Genomic DNA, 19,431 nt, shown 5'->3' on the forward strand with positions numbered 1-19,431 from the left:
AAAAAAAAAAAAAAAAGCCGACGGCTTTGCTAGGTTTCGGAAGGGCACAAAGAAGATATCCTTGAGACACAATCTCAATGGGAGCCAGGCCATCATCCAAACTTGAGTGTGATCCGGAACAGTTAATCGAATCAGGACGGCGGCTAGTATCGTAGGAGGGAATTTTACTTTACCTTCATCACCCACGCACAGTGACAAGACAGGCTGATCAAGTGACTTTACCTGGGTGTCTCCACTCGGCCGGAGGACCCAGCCGATTGGGCAAAACACGGGCAAGCAGTAAAGTGGGTCACCCTTGCAGCCTACAGCCAGTCAATCCCGCCTCTTTGCCAGAACCTTTCGCTTCATTCACTGCCAACCTCGAACCGATCTTGATCGGTCATTCATCACCCACAACTACGACGACTTTTACCGCCAAGTCGCCCGACGCGCCTTCATTCAGCCTGCGCGAAAACTTCCGACCGACGAGTTTTCGCCATTTACGAGTACTTTTAACCTTCCGCACTCGACCGTACGACCGACTTCGGGGCCAGCCGAAGACGACCTGTGCATGACGGTTTCGACGACCCAAAGCGATTGCCGTCGGCATTCTGGCGCGACTTGCCACCGCGGACAGCCTTATTGAGACTTCGGTTTTTCGGCCAGGCGCATCAGTAGCATCAGTTTGCGGCTCCCTGAGGGTTTGCGCGACGGACTACTTTGATCGTGTCGATTTTTTGATTTTTTTGATTTTTTCGATTCGTTGTTTGATCTTGGTCGCCCGCTTGGCCGAGACGTGCACTGGACCGACCGGGAAACATCAGTCTCTGCGAACTAGATTATCAACAGTTTCTTGGCCACGGTTGGAACACAGAGGCTGGGTATTTTTTGAACAATACTCATTTCGCATTCTGCGCTCGACCATCATGTCCTTCCATCCTCAGACCCCGCAGAGTCCCTCGCAAACGTCCCCGAGCATAAGCGATCCGTCGACGAGTCTGAACTCGTCCATGACATCAACGACCACAACTCTTCCGACACCTGCTCATTCCGTCACCGGCAGCTGTCTTCCATCCGAGATGAACCCTGATATCATCATGGGCGATGATACGCCCCAAAAGCGCAAGCGAGCGCTCGAAGATGGCGGAGACAGGGAACATAAGAAGGCCCATATAGAGGACCGCAGACTCGGTATTGAAAACCTGCACATGGATGTTGGTGAAAAATACCTACTTTGCAGAACTCGTAAGGCATCCCTTCTCAGGACTTGCACGTACCTACCTCGCATCCCCAGGTCTGTCATAGTCGGCGCAGGCATTGCACCTGGCCCCAGCGCTAGACTACTGCTCCCTGTGTAGAATTTTCCTTACCCGCCTGTGACGACTATATTTCTCTTTGAGTTAACATGGCTTGAACCCGTTGCAGAGCATGTGTCCTCGTTTCCTCGCATGTCAGACGATCTTTTCGAAGCGTTTGGCCTTACAGGTATCGCCGCCGAAGTTGCCCGCGTCTTGCCCAACGGTGAGAAAAATGCGATGCGCAAGACGTACAAGGGTCACATCAAGAAACTTGGAGTCGCTGGTCATTTCGACGCTGTCAAGAAAAACCACGAAGACCCGAGCAGCTTATTAGCAATGTACTTTGTACCGGCGGAAGATTGGATCAACACCGAAGTCCACGGGAAAGACATCACTGCCGGGCTCTCAAGCGAAGCACTGCAAAATCTCTCACGTGCGACTACAATGGCGAGGGGGCCCATTTCCAAGAAGGACTGGGACACGTCTGTGCTGGGTGATTTGGACAAAGCTGCCAAGCAGACCTCATCTGCCAAGGTCACCGCACCAAACACACCTCTTAACCTACCGCCATTAAACAGACCCAAAGGTTCTCAGCCGCCCCCTGGCGAGGCTGCCCGGATACGTAGGGTTGGCAAGAAGCGAAGCTACGGTGACAGCAGCTTCGAAGGCTACAGTGAAGCCTTCACGGACGATGATCCGGGGGCAGATGTTGGCTATTCTACAGGCGAGGGTGATGGTGGGCAAAAACGAAGGAAAAAGGTGCATATCCTCGGTGACGGCCCTTTCAGTCTAATGCCTGTTGATACTGACTGTCTGCAGAACCCTGGAACTCCCGCCCAGAACTACCCTTCTGCCGTTCGCCAGCAAAACTACGGGCCCGGCATGGTCGGTGCATAACGTGTCCAGTACAATCGGCTAGACCAAGCACGTCTGCCGATGTCGGTTACAGAATTTTGGCACTATTGTTCAAGCGACAGCGAAAACACAGCGAGACGACGATGCTCAGGGATTTCGTTGTCAACCTCCACATTTCTCTCTGAGCAATTACAAGAGAGAATGCTCCTGATGTGATGTTTTGAGTTTACACTTTTGTACTCCCATGACCACATTGTGAAGTTTGGCATGGCCAGTTTCACTGAGGAGCCACCCGTCTATCCCTCGTTGGAATGATACACAAACTCTCACACAAAAAGTTCAGCGACCATCAAAGCTCAAACCTGGATTATCTGTCCAGTGGTCTTCCTCGATGGATCGCGAGGGAGAAACAGCTACTGGTTAATACCCCGGTATATATACGACAACTATTCGACCAGGGTGAGCCGGTTTGGGCACGAATTAAGACTGCAAAGATAAAGATCTGGCCGGTCTTTGCGTCACGTTCCGTCTCGCGTCTATTGACTTCGTCTCTTTGGCTTCTTTCCACTTCCTGATTCTATATCCTCTTTAAGCATGGCGTTGGGGATTCAACGGCACAAGGAAATTGATGCAATAATGAAAAATGCATTTCTCCCTCTTCCTACTTTCTACTTGTTTCCTTTTCCTTTTCTTTCTCTTTCTTTTTCTTTTTCCCTAGTCGGAGGGTCTTACTCTTGCAAAATACCACAAAACATATTTCATCGGTTTATTCAATATTCGTTACACATGATCACGCATCGTTACCTGTTTCCAAGGTCGATCACTGGGTGTGGGAAGACGAGAAAGGAGACCTGGTTTTCGGATTGTCGGCATGTCTACAGGAGGGAGGGAGGATTGGCTGGCAGGTACCTAAAATCCTTGGATTTTTCTATTGTACTTAGTTGATCATGGGGTTCTTAGGATGATCTTAGGCTCTACTGGGCAGTTCGGTCTGAAAAGCTTCGGCCGCTCGCGCTGTCATGTCTAGAAGGATAGGTGGGCGACTTCTGAGTAGGAGTGTCCATCGCTTGCGGTTTGTTTGCTTGGTCGACTCTTGAGTGTTTATATGCTCCCTATAGGCAAACAAGCAAAGCGTCTTTGGCAAATTATTGAGGCTCACGGTGATGCGGAATCAGCGCTATTGGTATCACTGTCCACGGGACAGCGCTGCTTAGTCCCTCTTTGAACGTAGAGTAGGCCTGCTTTCTGGAAGCCTGTCTCGATGTATTGCATATTTCCATCCTTGCCCGCCTTTGAAGCAGTCGAATTGTTCCAACCAATATAACTGCTACTTTCAACCTCAGCCAGGGTACTGTAACTCGCTCTAGGAGGCGGTCGCAAACAGGCCTGCCACGCAATGCTCTTGGGTTGCTGTGCTGCAGTGTGACGTCAATTTCGATTTGACAAGGAAGCACACGGTGGGGCATAGAGCAGTGTGATCCATGTCTGCCATTCCTCTGTAGCAGTTATAGCTGTACCGTATCACTGGTTGCATCCTGGGCATTCTGGGCAGATAGGATGCAACAATTCTATAAGAATATGGGACGCATAGACTGAGCAACCCAGCCAGTCGCCAGGTGACCCGGAGTGCCAACGAACGGTTAGTCTTCTTGCTCAGAGAAGCTCCTGAGAACAAAAGGAAAGCTAAAAAGAAAAGAAAAAAAAGAGAGAGAGGTTATTAGTATTATTTTTCTTTCCAGTTCTCAGGATGAGAAGCTATTGTTCGAGCCCAGTTTTGTTCTAGGCAGTCAGTCAGTCATTTGAATACTTTCATTCACTCATCAAGCACTCCTAACTACCCAGTGCTTACTGCAGCTCGTTTTGACCCACATCGCCAACTGCGACCTGAAAATAAAACAACACTATACGCAGTTTAGTCGAAACCCGGCTGTAAACTGCATCTAACCGTTATTTTGGCCGACGAGAAACGCCACCGCAGAAAACTGAAATGGACAGCATGGAGGAGTTCGGTGCGGCTGCGGGGCACCAAGACCCGCGGCGCACGTTGCTAGTAGTCTACATTCATGGCTTCATGGGCAACGACACTTCGTTCCAGCGCTTCCCGGCCCACATGCACGAGTTCCTGCGCGAGTCGCTCGCTGAAACCCACGCCGTTCACACAAAGATATATCCGCGCTATAAGACGTACCGCACCATCGACGTCGCCACCGAGAACTTTAGCCGCTGGCTCTCGCCCCACGAAAGTTCGACCACCGATGTCGTCCTGGTCGGCCACTCGATGGGCGGCCTGCTGGCTGCTGATGTCGTTTTGCTGCCGGCGGCGGGGGACCAGGGCGGTGGACGGGGCCGTCGTAGACATAGGATCCTCGGTACGGTCTCTCTGGATTCGCCATTTCTGGGCCTGCACCCGGGCATCATCACCGCGGGCATCGCGAGCCTGTTTAGGAAGTCACCTGAGCCGCCCGGTAAAGACGCCTGGGCGGAGGCCGACCAGCGCGGCCGGCTAGGAGCAGTGCCATCCACTCCGAACTTCCCGGCCCTCAGCCCGTCGTCCAGCCTGTCGCCGGAGCCATCGCTGCACGGCGACCTGAGCGAGCTGAGCCCGGCGCCATCAGGAGCAAGCTCGTCCACAGGAGCTTCTTATTTCCAGTCCAACGCGAGCCAAGGCACCGTCGGTAGCAGCAGCAGTAGCGGCAAGCAGAACGCGCCGCCGTCGGCCCTCGACAGCATCATCAGCATCGGCAGGTCGGCCACGGCCGTGGGCAAGTCGGATCCGCACTACAACCCCCCGTTTTTCAACGACGTCCAGTTTAAGGACCGCGGCTTCCTCCGAAATGTGTGGCATTTTGCCCAAAAGCGCAAGCTCGAGGGCGAGAATCTCATCGACGCGGCGACCGATCACATAGTGCGGCACCTGCAGTTCGGGAAGTGCCTCGCGGACCTGAAGGGTCTGCATGCCAGGTACGATGCCATTCGAGCGCTGGAGGACGAGAGCATGGAGAGGAGAGTCAGGTTTGTGAATTATTACACAGCGTCGACGGGGAGACTCAAGGAGCCCAAGGAGCAAAAGGACGGGTCTAAGTCGCCGCTTGAGAGGTCGCACTCAAGGGAGAACTCGACAACCAGTCTGGAAGCCAACAGGGCGACGTTGGATGCGGCTACATGTGGTCTTACGACTACGGATGGTCTTTTGGACGTGCCGGAAAGAGCGTCAGACTCGTCACAGCTCACGACGCCTAGAATATCAATCAAGCATCACGGAGATTCTCTCAACTCCAATACCTCTGGAGTCAACGGTGCTAGCACCAGCAAGGCGCAGGAAGCCGGGGATAACAGAGAGGCGAACGGGTCCTCTGCATCAAATACAGATTTGCCACATGAGCAGACCGACCCAGAGACACCACCGCCAGAATATGAATCTGGCACAAATACACCAGAGCTCAGATCTATCTCGCCGAATCCAGAAGCAGAAGAAGCACCGCCGCCACTTCCACAAAGACCAACCCCGAATACAGAAGGCGAGACGTCCTCAGATAAACCAGATGATGACAGTAACATTCCGCCAGCGCCCCAGGAGCCGCAAAGGTTGAACATCCCCGAGGACGCGAAGCCCGAAGAACGCAAGCGTCTGGAGAAGGAGTATAAGCAGGCCTTGAAGAAGTACGAGCAAGACGTCAAGGCGCGGATCAAGGCGATCAAGGAACGGGACAAGGCTCTCGAGAAGGAGAGGTCCAAGAAGGACAAGGAGAAGCAGAAGCGAGAAAAGGAGGAGCAGAAGAGGCTACAGCAGCAGGAGAAAAAGCGGGAGAAGGAGGCCAAGGAAAAAGCAAAGCAGAAGGAGAAGGAGCAAGGGCAAAGCCAGGCTAGCGGGGGTGGAGAGGTGGCGGCGGGTGATACTCACCACGAAGACAACAACGGGAACGACACGACCACCACCCACGATATCGTGCTCCGGCAAGCAGCCGACGCCATAGTTGCCGGCAACCAGCACCATAAGCAGGCGGACGTCGACAGAGCCGTGTTGGCGGGCAGCAGCAACAACACGAACAAGGAGGAGAAGAAGCCCAAGAAACTGCGCAAGTTCTGCATGCTCCCGAGGAAAAAGAGTGACGGCAGCAGAGACAGCTGCTGGATAGACGTGTACATGGAGGGCATGGACGAGGTCGGCGCACACTGCGGTCTCTTCTTCCCCGGGCCGCAGTACGAGACGCTCATCGGGGACGTGGGCATGCGGATCCAGGGGTGGGTGCACGAAGATGCCTCGAGGCGGGCGATTTTGGAAGTTTGAAAAATTGATTGAGAAACTTATTTTTTTTTCTCTCTTAAGCCTCCATGTTACGGGCCGTATTGTGTGCAACATTCCACATATTGCAATAGCATGGTCCTCATTGTCGCACGTACAGTACCTACTTCCCAAAATTATCCATCACTGGACGAAGGTGTCTGTCACCGGGGGATATTGTGTGATTTCAAGGTCTGGACCCCGTAGCCCATTTTCATTCAAGGCCTGCCAAGGCGGATCGCGCCACGCACAAAGCTCCGCTGGATCCATCTCGACCACCACGATTGCAAAAGTCTCCGGCTGTTACCACGAACTTCAAGAACCCCCCACCCACATACTACTGTACACAGTCTCTTTATCTTTGTGTTTCTTTTCCTTTCTTTGGGGGGGGGGGAATGTTGGCTACCCCCCGCTGCCAAGCCGGGGAAGAGACAAGTAAAGTTAGCAGCCCGGAGATGACAGAACCTCGGGGCTTTGCTGCACGTGCGCCTGGTCACCTAATGCAGTTTCTTTTTTTGTTCTCCCCTGTTCGGGTTGCGTGACAAGTCAAAGCCATATTGCTTGGACTGTGTTTGCTATTATTTACTCGCGTTACTGTTGGAGTGGGTATTGCACGTTTGTTTCTTGGCAGGCCCAATATATCTGAAGAAACGCACGAACCAGCCCCACCTCGGCTGTTGCTTCTCTGACATGACATTTCGTCCTTTTTGGACTTTGATATAATTAAAGGCGCGCGAGGAGGGAGCAGTGGTTAATTTACAGTAATGAGGAGGAAATAGCACACAATTTCGTGGTCAGAGACAAATGGGAAGAGGGCTAGAATAACAATCAACAACATCCAAGAATTTCTGTTTTGATTTACCCGCGTGAAAGTTTGCATTTTGGCTGCCGCTGTGGGCTGATGCAGGCATGCGGCCTGTAAAATAGAAAGCAGCAAGGGGCGGCATACCATTCATCAAATAGTTTGCCTAAAAGCAAAGGAAAAAAGGAAAAAAAAAAAAAAAAGATGAAAAAGAAATGTCCTAAGCCCTGCTGGGTTGAACTGTCTGCCGCTCATTGTCCGTCCAGTCGAGACGTGCGAGCTCGAATACGAAAATGTAGCTCCCATTGCATGCATGAGTTGACCCTTTGCAGAGCTGTCAAAATTTGCAATTTGCCTTAGTCTTTGTCCAATAAACAAGCTGGCGCAAAAAGGGACCCCAATTGCAGCCTACTTTGTTCCTTCGTTGATATGTACAGCGTCAGCCTCATTCGATTGGGGTCAGTTTCTGACCGATGGAGCATCATCAAAGAACTCCAAGATTGATGTCATGGAGCAATTTCGGCGCCCGACCAATGGCGCGACATATTTTTGTTTCTTCTTGAACCTCTACCCGCAACCGCTCGAGGTGGAGCGCCCGGAAGGGAAAAGAAAAGCAAACTGATTACTACTACGTAGGGAGGAAGCCAGCAAGCCCAGCAAGCCCTGTCTCAAGCCTGCTAAAATAGAAGGCGTCAGTCCTTACCCGTCATACAGATTGGAAAAATTGGTGCACAGGCCACCAGCTGGAAAGAGCTCGTACCACGGGCCCACCGCTGTAGGGTCCTCCCCTGATCGATTACTGGGTAGATATGATTGGGCCAGGGGAAGGCTGAAGCGAAATTAGCTCTCTCCATCTTTCCGCTGGAGAATGAGAACCAAAATGATGGCTTGAACTGTGCTTTGAGGACTGGCCAAACAGTGCGACCGGGGTGCATTCTTGCTAAGTTATTGGCCCTTGCTTTAGTATTCTGCAGCCTGCCCTGGCCGAGTTTTTGTTTGCCAATTTCCAGGCCCGGCGCAAATTGAACGGTCAGTATTTAGTATTTGTGGGGTCCTGAAATATTGGAACAAAAGCTGTATGGGCGGACGGGCGCGTGCAAGGTACGTGTGGGTGTGTGTGTGTGTATTCCTGGCGTCTGTGAGCGTTGTGTGTGTGTGCGCAGCAGAAAGTGTGAGCCTTGCCCTCGTATCGAATCTAGACCCAGATCATAATCCCATGTTTCCCTCCTTGACCTTGGTCTGTTTGGTCCACACCCTTTCCTTTTTGTTTGTTTCTTTCTTTGCGATTCCCACCTCCGCACTCTCTTTTGTTTGCGTGAGAGCGATAACCGTCTTGGTTGGGACGTGACGTCGTGTGGGAAGACAGCAGAAGAGGCAGGGAAAGAGAAAAAGCAGAAAGGGACGGGCGGCCCGGATCAGTCTATTTGGACACCATCCAAAAAGACGGGCGCCAAAGCGGACACGGAAAGGATTAAGGGAAACAAAACAGTCAAGGCGAGGGTATTTGGGGGGATTCCGTCCTGTTCAATCCGATTTCCCATCCTCGACCTGATTTCGTACCGACCTCCGATTACGACGACCCAAAGCCATCGCCATCGCCATCAACGATCATCACCATTACCACCACCCCACGTTCATTACCCGACGACTTCGAGGTCGTTCATTCGTTCGTTCATTTCGAGAAGCTGCCGGGAAGCAGAGCATCAGCCGGACCGACCTGATTGTTTGCGTTGCGAGGACAACTTTCTCTTTTCACATTTCTCTTTGGTCAATATTGGTTGCTTGATCAATCTCGCCGACGCACTACAGCAGAAGGACCCTCGAATAACCATCGAATGCGCTGAAGCCTGCCTGTACTGCACAGATCCGGAACAACAATGAGGACGAGAAGAAGAATGGACTGCAGCACCGATCACTCTTTCATCACAACATAAAATTCGACACTCGTTTAAAGAACCACACACAGGAAGAAGAACAAAATTTACCCACCACTGCTCAACGCTAAAGAAAGGGATTCAAACCCCAACGACGCTCGCTTACGTGTTTCTTGTCCGCCAACCAAGCCTCGATTGGTTGCGCGGCCTATCGTAGCCAGCGCCACCTTTTGGTTCGTCCCAACTTGGCTTAATCGGGCCAAATACGAACTTTGGCGGATCTGGTGATCCGAACCCTACAGACGTCACTCGTTTTATTTTCAGGACTCCGCCACTCGCCTTTGGCGTGGAAATTCACCCGCCATGACGGACCAGGCTCACGGGTCTTCACTTCTTCAGGCCCGTGAAGCTGCGCATTTGCGCCGTCATAACCACAACCACAACCACAACCGCATTCATAGGAGGGAGACCGGAGACGATCACCATCGTAATCTGCATCAGCATCGCCGTCACCTCCAACAGCACAACCAACACGTTCGTTCACATGCGGATTCGCCCATCACCCCACCGCCTTCCCAACAGCCGCAGCGTCGCCAAGTCCCCGACGCTGTGGAGTCGATCATTACCCAAGTTGTCCGGACCGTCTCGGTCATCCAGTATGTCGACGGGGTTGGTTTGCCCGTTGCAGTTTCCACCGTCTTTTCGCCAGCGCTCACCCAGATTATCGACCCAATAACCGATATCACCGTGGACAGCTCCCTGTCTAACTTGCCGCTGCCGACGCTGCCTACACCACCCGTCCCGAAGCTGAGTTCCAGCAATTCGGCTAGCGGAAATGGCAGCGGCGGCAGTATCGGCGCCACTCCCCCGTCGCAGACGGGTTCCCTGTCATCGTCCTCGCGACCGCTTCTGTCGGTGACATCCACTCCTTCTAGTGCACCGCCGCTGCCTACCACCCGACCGGGCATTTTCAACTCGACGTGTAGGTTGTCCCACGAGATTTCATTTGGCGGTGCTTCTTTCTCTTTACTGACTCAGATCTAGCTTCCACTCGACTGTTCAACAACACCACCATTCGGTCTCACTTCCTGAATAGCTCCAGTATTTCGGCGACATCTCTCTCAACCTCGTCGTTGTCTGAAACCACCATCACATCTTCGACGTCAACATCCTTGAGCTCATCATCTTTTACGACCTCACGAACGGCTGATGTGGCAGGCGGTTTCGTCCCCAACGGTGCTGTCCCAGCCCCGACGTCGGCTCCGACTTCTGCAGCCGCCGGACCAGCCTCGGTGCCCCCTCCCACGGAAACATTGGTAGGCGGCGTCGTAGGCGGCATCTGCGGTATGGCGCTGCTCCTCTTTGCGGTCGTCTTCATTCTCAGGTGGCGCAGACGGCAAATTAGCGACCACAGGATGCTCCCCGACGGAACAGGCCGACCGGGCGACAAGAACAAAGGTTTTTCGAGCCGCATGTCGGAGCGGGGCATTTCGTTCGCTGTCCCAGCGGCCCTGGCAGCCTTATCGGGCAAGAAGGCGATAGCTCCCCCCGAGGGTGAGGAGAGAGGTTTTGTGCGCGTCTCGGGTCGCAAGCTTCCCTCGGTGTTCCACCATGGCGGCGACGGCTTCACGAATCCGTTTTCGGATCCGCGGGACAGCACCATTTCCGGCGGCGACCAGTCCATCATGTACCGTGACTCGCAGATGTTCTTCTCCCCGCCGCTCGGCAGTGGACCCGATGCCGGTTTTTCGCCCGGAGGCAGCAGGCTCAAGCTGGGTTCGCCAATGCGCCCGGAGAGCGGTATCCCCGTCATACAGCCTGGCCCGGCTCGCACTCCTGTCGAAGAGGCCATTTCGGCATTCCCGGTGCCTTCTCCTGCTACTACGGCACTGAGGCCACCTCCGTCCCCGCTTCCGAACGAGCGAGACCCGCTCGGCCGGAGCCACCCGTCTCAGGATGGGTCTCGCGCTTCAAGGCTGTCACAGTCTCGATTCACTGAGAACATGGCCTAAAGTCGTGGCATGTGTCACGCAGGGCGGAGAGCTGCAGCAAACGTACACATTATGCTAAGCGTTGATTTTTTTTTTTCGGAATTTGTCCTTCATGCCTTCATTTCCTTTGTTGTGCGCATATACCTCGGACAGTTTTTGTGTCTATATCAGCACCACTTGGATCCCCAAATTTACATAATGTCTGGAATGATTGTTATCATTTGAAAGGACCAGCATGTCAGACGCCAACAGCAAATGCTCAACCTTGGCTCATTCTCCTTTGAAAGGGGGTTTTCGTTTATTTTTTTTGTTTCTGTTCTACTCTCGACAAGAAACTCAGAAACCTACCCAATGTCGAAGCATTTTGGGCTGGCGCTCTCGCTTTGTTGGTGTTTATTTCTTAATTTCATTCTATCTGATCCTAAAACAATCTTCGTTAAGGGATCTCTTTTTGCTTTCCTTCGTTACCTTCGTCCCAGCCTGGATAACCCTCGCTGAAACAAACAAAAAAATGTCTTGGATTTTTTGTTGATTCTTTTTTCTTTTTTTCTTTATTTCTTTTTCTCTCTTGTGATATTGGGAGGAAATCAATGCTAAAAAAAGCCAGAAAAAGAAAAGATACAAAAAAGGCATTTTTTTGCATGGAGGAAGGGACCTCTTTTTTTACCATTATCTTTTGTCTCCCCCTTTTTTGTGTACATAGATCTGACTGTGATGACCCTACTGCTATTGTCATACCAGGGAGTTTTTCGCAGGCAGTGAAAGCAGCGGCGGAGGATGGATGGACGAATGTGGTTCTCCTCCTATCTTCCCTTTGTTGAAGCGGTTGAAAGCGGGTGAGAATATACTAGTTCGAGGTGCTCATCGTAAGGATGTATTGCTCTCCCCCGGTCTATGTGATCTCGATGTGCCAGCCTCAACCAAAATAAGTTGCGAATCCAGCTTGCAAAATCCATTCAAGTCTGGTGCCATCAACTTTCAATTGTCGTTTTCAATTTTCATACCAAGTTCCCAGAGCTAACGCACCGCCTCTCAAGCCACGACCGAAAACTCAAAAACAGCCCACCACCCGTCTCCATATTCCATGCGCTCGAAGCGCCAGACTAGGCGGACCGACCATGGTCATCGAACAGCGCATAGCCTTGCCACATCTCTCTTGTCTCCCAGGATCAGTCTTGTCCATTCCTGTTTCTCGAGAATTGGTTTTTTTTTTCTCTCCTTGGTGTTCCATTGAAAGCGCAATATCAATGACATAGCATGTCCCAAGGGATATGCGGCGAAGCTCTTTCATAGTGGAAAGATGAAAATCAAACAGAGCGGGTGGTTCTTCAGCATCCCTTCCAGACCCGTTGGGCAAAACGACACGTGCGAAAATGTTCCAAGAACTCCTCTCTCGAGAAGCACGCGGTCACGTCATCCCTGGGTGAGTGGCCGTAGTGGCCCCCTTTCTCCGCGAACTTCCTACAGCCTTCACAGCTGTAACGCCGCTCGATGATGCCCGAGCAGCGGTTCACGTAGGGAATGAAAGTAGTCACCATGTATCTGTAACGGATGAATTTACCCCACTGTGCCTCAAAGACCTTGGATGTCGGACCGGGGAAAAACGGGGACTTTGGCTCAACGTCAGGGAACTCCAGCATAACGTCGTCCTGGGTCACGAGGTTGTAACGCCTGTTGCCGCGGTATTCGCTGTGCAGGAACGGCCCCGTCAGCGACCGCGTGGAGGCGACGACCCTTCTAAGTCTGCCGTGCCGTATGCCAATCAGCTTCGCCACGGTGGTGACCGGGGCAATGGAGTAGCTTGTATTTCTCCAACCTTCGAGGCAGTTGGCGCAGCAGCGCTGCATCTTGGGGAGGAAGAGGAGGTAGCCGAACCGGTCGCAGGTGGCGCACTTTGACGGGCCCTGCAGGACCTCATGGAGGTCAACTATGGTCGCGGTGGTGATATCGAGGCGCAGAACTGCCCTGAAGCTCTCGAGGGCATAGGTGGAGGTGTCTCGGTAGGCCTTGATGTCCGACACGACTTGGCGCGCCCGGCGGTTGGTCTGACGGAAGCGGAAGAGCGTGATGATGTCCATGGCGTGGCACACCTCGATTATGATTTCGGTCGGGAGGGCTTGCAGGCAACCGAGCGTTGAGGTGGCATCGGTTGTGAAGGGTTCAGTGATGAACGGCTGGACAAGCGCATGGATCTCGGGTGGTGTACTGATGATGGGTTTGTCGTAGTTTTCTCTTTGGTATGACGTAAGGGCGAATATGATGTCTTCTTGATGCTTGGCATCATCTGAGGCCATCTTGAAGTGAGGGATTCTTACCGGATGACGGAGAGAAAGGATAAGATGTCTCTATGTTGATGGAACGAGTTGTCATTTAGCAGAGTACGCATGTGATATATCAGAGCTTTGTGCGCAATTTAGGCCTGCCAGAATATGAAAGTGGCATGAACGAGTAAAGAAGGTGAGAACGAGAACGCTTAGAATCAGTTGCGGGCGTGCTTTCCCGAAATGATGGACCAGCAGGCAAGTTGGCGCAAACGCTGGGCCTCCGATTGTGACTGGCGGGGTACCCTTTAATGAAGCCCTGGTTGTTTGCTGGGGGTTTTATCTTGGTGGAATCAGCTGATACAAGGCAGGATCTGCACTACCAATTCTGAGGTTGATGGTTTGAGGTGGAGGAGAACTTGAGCAGCGTGTTTGCGGAAGTGGGATGTTGATATAAAGAACCTCCTTGAGCTACATCGCGAGCTTAGGATTGCAGTCGAATAGTATAGAGCAATGGCAATCAGAAGTAAAATCCTTACTGGGGAAATTCTCAGTTTCCTTCAGCTCGATGATCATCAAGGTTGAATAGACATGAGGTTCATTCGGGATTAGTCAATTCTGAAGATCTCATAGACTACCAGAGGCTGTTTCAAAATCAAGCATGATATGTCTAGTCAGCCTGATTCTAAAGAGTCAGTTGAAAAGCTCCTATGCATGCACAGCTCACTCACCGAGCTTGTGCCGCCTCCAAGACAGCATATCTTCCTGCCACTTCTCGATTGAGCCTGGCTGGGCTGCGAGCCTGGAAAACTGGATGCTTTCTTCTTTGTACCTATTCTCCACTCAGTTGATCAAAGCCCATGATGACCATCATTGCGTGTGATTCCTGGATATGATGGACTATCCACGCTCCAGTAGCATCAACAAAGTTTCAACTGATGATAATATAAATGTGGAATTGGAATGAATGTTTACAAGGTGATGGTAGACGGGGCTAGCGCACCGAGAAAGTCCTGAGCTTATTTCAGTAATCGAAAAGAAGGCAGTAGTATATGCTGGTACTCTTGCTCAAAGGTATATGTNNCCCCCCCCAAGATGGTTAATTACGAGGCCTGATCTCTGCACACTCATATATGCTGAGCTGCAACTGTTTCAGAGCCAAGCTAGCACGCTATTTGCTCTAATGATAGCATCCAGAATACACGGGGACAGATACACGAGCACTCCCCTCCATTGTTTTCTTCGTGCCAGAAACTGCTCTTCAAGGGAGAGGATATATGCCAATTCTTGTGACTGAAGCAGAATTTTGACACGCGAGAGTGGTTTTGAAGCTTTATGAGAGTTATTTCACATCCAAGCTAATATCTGGTAGTTGTTACCCGATTGTCTAGCTCTTTATATATTTATCAAACCTGAAGGCTGCTTCATTTGTTGTCATCTCCCAAGTATGTATAGCTCGTCTTGCACTAGACAACACAGCCAAAAGACGAAAGCTCCCGTCAATGACTAATGCCAGTGACTTCGGTAAATATAGCCTGCAACAGCTCGCGTTCTTAGGAAATAAGACCCCATCATGATAATCGATGAGAGACAATCAAGACTGTTGACTCTGCGAGAGCTTACGAGTCTCGGTGAAGAGGTTCAGAGTTCATCCCTGATTTTGAGCCAATGCTCACCCATGACGCATTCGCGGTCAAACTTTGCGAGATTGCATCTGAAGGAGAAAAAAAAACATATATTGAGGAGGCGCCAAGTCAAACACTGCACAGAAGAGTTAGAAGAACATATAATCACAGTTAAGACGATGAACTGTTTGCAGAAAAGGTAGAGTGGGAGTGCGTGTATCAGTACGTTGTTAATATTGAGGCTCCCATGGGATATAAGCGCGGGGATGTATTTGAGGAGGTGGGGCATGCTGCCGCTTATCGTTCTTATCGCGTGACCACCCGCCAAAATATTTTTCTCGCCGACAGCAGCAGCGGATCTTTGCCGACCGGCGCCGAACGTAAGGCTTGTATCACCTCCTACGCAAAACGGTGTCTACATTATTGCTTTAATTCCACCACAACTGAAGCCTTGAACAAGTGCAAGAGTCTAAGTGTCCGAAAAGAACGTCACAATGGGTCGAACAGTCAGGCAAAAGCGGAAGAACCGCTCCTCGCGCCCCAAAGTCAGGCAGCCCAACAAGCCCAAGAAGGCACTGAACCCACTAGGGAATGATCTGATTGCGAAGAACTGGTTCGTCCTTCTGCCACAGACCGTGCTAATCTCAACCTCTTTGGAGATTAGCCAGCTAACATTGAGATCGAAATCACGTTGAAACAGGAACAAGAAAGAAACCCTGACGCAAAACTACCGCCGCCTCGGTCTCCTTACGCGCCTGCAGGCCCCGGCGGGTGGCGTCGAGCCCGGGCTACGCGGTGCGGCCGGCGACAAGAGCAGTGCGCATGCGCCCCTGGGCCTATCGGAGCGCAAGTCGACTGCAAGCAGCGCGGTGCGCGAGGTGCGCGTGAAGCGAGACGCAGACGGGCGCATCGTGTCGGTCATCCGGGAGGAGGCCTCGGCGGCGGCCAACCCGCTCGACGACCCGCTCAACGAGCTCGAGACCGATTCCGACTGGGAAGGGTTCGGGTCCGACGACGAGGAGCCTACCGGGGACCGTGTCGTCGACCAGCTGGAGCGGATGGCGAGAGTGCCTAGGGTCAAGACGGTCAGGGGGCTGAGCGAGAGGGAGGTTGAGTGGCTGGAGAGGTTGGTGGCCAAGCACGGAGACGACGTCAAGGCCATGGAGAGAGACCATCGGTTGAATCCGATGCAACAAACCGCGGCGGACATTTCTAGGCGGTTGAGGAGGTTAAGGGGGGAATGATTTTTTTTTTTTTTGTTGTTTCTGGTTTATTGTTTGCTTGCTTAGTTGATGTCTCTCGGATGCGGCATTGCACAGGCGTTTGGCGTTCGTTGGGATGGGTCAAAAGCAAGGACTCGGGTTCTATCACTGTCGCAGACACAGTTCTTGAACTTCCAAGATGCTTGGGCTTTTGGGCGGTTCGAAACGAAAAATGTCAGGGCCATCCTCTTGCTCGGGCCTGCCGGTGGCCCACGGTCAACGACATATTTTACTTTTCACTTTGTGACTATCATATCATGGAAATACAACCTTGACGCCGGCGATATCCCAAATAAGAGCTGGGGTATAGACTTGGAATGTCTACCAGGGGAGGATGTTACTGAAGGGCTAAAGTTGCTGATGTGAGCTCGGTCTGGAAAGTGGCAGTTGGGGGTTACTGGGATGCGCCACCATGTCTGGAATGAAGATCATATGACAACAGCAGAATATCAGAGCCATCCTTTCGCAGTACTACATAATACTGTCGACATTGGACTAGGACCAGAAAAGTAAGAAAGAAAAAACATACTAGAAGAATGTATTTTTAGTCCTACTCATTTCCTGGGGTAAGATGGTATTAATTATCAGTTCGGTACATTCGGTCGGGTCGCATGCAAGGCGCCGTCTTGGCAAAGCTGCTTACCAACCAGGCTGGCGTTGATTGTCAAGTCGTTTTTTTTTTTTTTTTTTTTTTTAGAACTGCAACGTTGAGTTTGTCAAGTCCCTGGTCAAGCAGCCGTGTAATCCAACGAAGAAGTTTGCTTTGCAGCATATTCAGAAACACGGCTTTTTGGTTCTTGAGAACCGTATGTCCGAGGGTAACAACGCTTGGCGGGAGCGTTGTCGTGAGACGAACCTGAAACTCTCAAGGAGGAGGGGCCGGGCTTTGCCGACTGCCAAACTGCCCCCACCCAAGACTTTTACGGCTTGAATTCTAATGGGGTCTAGAAGTCAGCGGGAAATCCTTTCTTTTTTCCCTTGGATGTGTGGCGGAGGAAAGGCGTGTCTACCGCTAGATTCCCGAAATAGGCAATTTTCTGCTACCCATACAATAACTAGGTGCTTCGCATGTCGACGACGATGCCCGTCCCAACAGAGAGGGAGTTAGATCGTGAAGGAGGCCTCCTGATCGACACCTTTCGGCAGAGCTTGAGCCCGAATGTGCAGAGAGATTCACCCCGCAATCAATACAAGAAACGATAATTCGCGTGAGCTGCCGTATCATACCAGATATGCAAAGTCACGGACTCGTGGGGAGAGGGGGGACGCTGGCAGGCATTCACGTGAAGTGAAACATTTTTATCTGTAGCTCGATGCGCTCTCTTTCATGATGGTAAACATGATAGACCTATTCATTCAAAAGCAGCACCCGACTCATATATTAAAACACAACATTGGCTCCTGGTAGATCGAAGAGGAAAGAACCGGTCAGTAACTTGGGATGAAATTTCCGCCTTGTCTGGTGTTGTCACTTCGCACAAACAAAAGGTATAGGAGGAGATACTTACTCTATCAGTTGTATATAGTATGGAGTACTGTGAGTGGCAACGTGGGTGTGGGCCCATCTGTTGTGAACATATTAGGATGAGGGGCATCGACCCCTGTTACTGTCCAAACTTACAAGGCAGCAGTGATCAGAATAGAATACCTGCAATCTTTTTGCCTGCCCAAAGATTAGATGTGAGGTAGGTCGGGATGGATTTATTATACAATGGGATGCATTTGTATTCATTGCATGTTTTCTCATCCATCTCATATCTTATCTTGCAGGCTGCGAAACCTAAAATCTTCGCCGTTCGCCTTTTCGCGCGAGAAATTGCCTGGAACAGCTGAACTGATCAATGACTGTATCGGACAGAGCATGAAGGGACAAGAAGAAGCCATATATTTGTGATGGCACTATGCCTACCTACCAACAGTGATGTATGGCAACTTGTTTGAGATGCTCATGTGCAAATGCAACACCTTGTTGCTGAGTCCGACGACGTCGGAATCATGACCGAGAAAAACATACGATGGTGTCAGGCGAAAAATTCAACACCCCGGCACGGTGTTGAACTTTGCGTAGTTATGCAGCAGTATCTGCTTTTGGGAATATTTTAAGATCGCTACCTACAGGCACTTCGCAGCCCGATGGGAAATATTACTAAAACCAGCAAGCCCCCAAACTCCGCGCGCTGCCCACAAGTTTACAAGGGTGCTGATTTTTACCCCTACCACCATAGTACAGCCCTGTTACATTGAATGACAGTGGTTTCTTGCCAGGAACCAATCAATTAACCGGGGCCATCGTTCTCAAGCAGCACCCAAAGCTGGACAAGGATTATGAAGATCAGGGTCACTGGACTTGGGCCGTCAGGGGAAGAGGGGTTCTCAAGGCCTCGAGTCGGGCTGAACACATGTAAAGATGATATTGAGACTGCGTGGAGCACACCAATGACCTCATGTTTATCTAGCTGTGTAAACGGGTGAATGAGGAAAATTCAAGACGAAACGCATGGGATTATAGAAAAGAAAATAGAAGACGGTGAAAACGAATGAAAAAAAAGTAAATGAATGAAATGGGAATAACAACCCCCAATATATCAAAAACATACTATTACTTACTGTACAGTACTTACTGTACGTGAGGGAATAACAAATAACATGGACCTTCTGATGCAGTCCACCAGACCAGACCATCCCTGTCACTGTCACTGAGGTCCAGGTTCTGACAGCCGCAATGCGATCGGGGCAGCGTTCCTGCATATCATGGATGGTGACGCTGTGATGCTTCATATCGGGCGAAATGGTTGCTTGGAAGGTCGTGCGCACCCTTCGGTAGAATGACGCGAGCTACCTTGGCTTGTCAAATTAAGTATGAAGTTCGAGGTACCAGACCTTATTCCAGGTTGACTTTCATGCGTGTCTACCTCCTAGGTCACGACAAAGGTCGCAACAAACAAGGGGCATGTTCGGGTGGATACATGTGGTCAGACGGTTTTCTACAGAACAGCTTCCTTGAGATCCACCATAATCCCTGCAGTCCACGTAGGCTCCGTACCATCCACATACAGTACAGTGCTCTCCCGGACGTGTGCGCCCAGTCCCGCCCTCCCATGCCTCCGTCTCCGGTGGCCAGGCTATTCATTCACCTACATACTTATGTAGCGTCCATACAGTAGTACTTCATTGCCTTGTCCCTACAACCTCGTCTTGGCTG

The 19,431-nt window shown here is 51.3% G+C and overlaps 5 protein-coding genes across 5 annotated transcripts; 4 read left to right on the forward strand and 1 right to left on the reverse strand.

Moving 5' to 3' along the window:
• Positions 1-905: 905 nt before the first annotated feature.
• On the forward strand, positions 906-2,343 carry PpBr36_02355 (uncharacterized protein; the record flags this gene model as incomplete). The annotated part of the gene is made up of 3 exons (XM_029889537.1): positions 906-1,197; positions 1,405-2,162; positions 2,227-2,343. The coding sequence occupies 3 exons, from the start codon at positions 906-908 to the stop codon at positions 2,341-2,343; spliced, it is 1,167 nt and encodes a 388-aa protein (XP_029754478.1).
• A 1,776-nt stretch (positions 2,344-4,119) lies between these two features.
• PpBr36_02356 (uncharacterized protein) lies at positions 4,120-6,420 on the forward strand (the record flags this gene model as incomplete). Its single annotated transcript, XM_029889538.1, has 1 exon — positions 4,120-6,420. The coding sequence occupies one exon, from the start codon at positions 4,120-4,122 to the stop codon at positions 6,418-6,420; it is 2,301 nt and encodes a 766-aa protein (XP_029754479.1).
• A 3,033-nt stretch (positions 6,421-9,453) lies between these two features.
• On the forward strand, positions 9,454-11,102 carry PpBr36_02357 (uncharacterized protein; the record flags this gene model as incomplete). The annotated part of the gene is made up of 2 exons (XM_029889539.1): positions 9,454-10,072; positions 10,135-11,102. The coding sequence occupies 2 exons, from the start codon at positions 9,454-9,456 to the stop codon at positions 11,100-11,102; spliced, it is 1,587 nt and encodes a 528-aa protein (XP_029753920.1).
• Positions 11,103-12,409: 1,307 nt separating this feature from the next.
• On the reverse strand, positions 12,410-13,375 carry PpBr36_02358 (uncharacterized protein; the record flags this gene model as incomplete). The annotated part of the gene is made up of 1 exon (XM_029889540.1): positions 12,410-13,375. One exon carries the CDS (start codon positions 13,373-13,375, stop codon positions 12,410-12,412), a length of 966 nt encoding a protein of 321 aa, XP_029753913.1.
• A 2,086-nt stretch (positions 13,376-15,461) lies between these two features.
• Positions 15,462-16,211, forward strand: PpBr36_02359 (uncharacterized protein; the record flags this gene model as incomplete). Its single annotated transcript, XM_029889541.1, has 2 exons — positions 15,462-15,580; positions 15,668-16,211. 2 exons carry the CDS (start codon positions 15,462-15,464, stop codon positions 16,209-16,211), a joined length of 663 nt encoding a protein of 220 aa, XP_029753914.1.
• Between the last annotated feature and the right edge of the window lie 3,220 nt (positions 16,212-19,431).

Source organism: Pyricularia pennisetigena, chromosome 3 (assembly GCF_004337985.1).
Source record: "Pyricularia pennisetigena strain Br36 chromosome 3, whole genome shotgun sequence".
Lineage (NCBI taxonomy): Eukaryota > Fungi > Ascomycota > Sordariomycetes > Magnaporthales > Pyriculariaceae > Pyricularia > Pyricularia pennisetigena.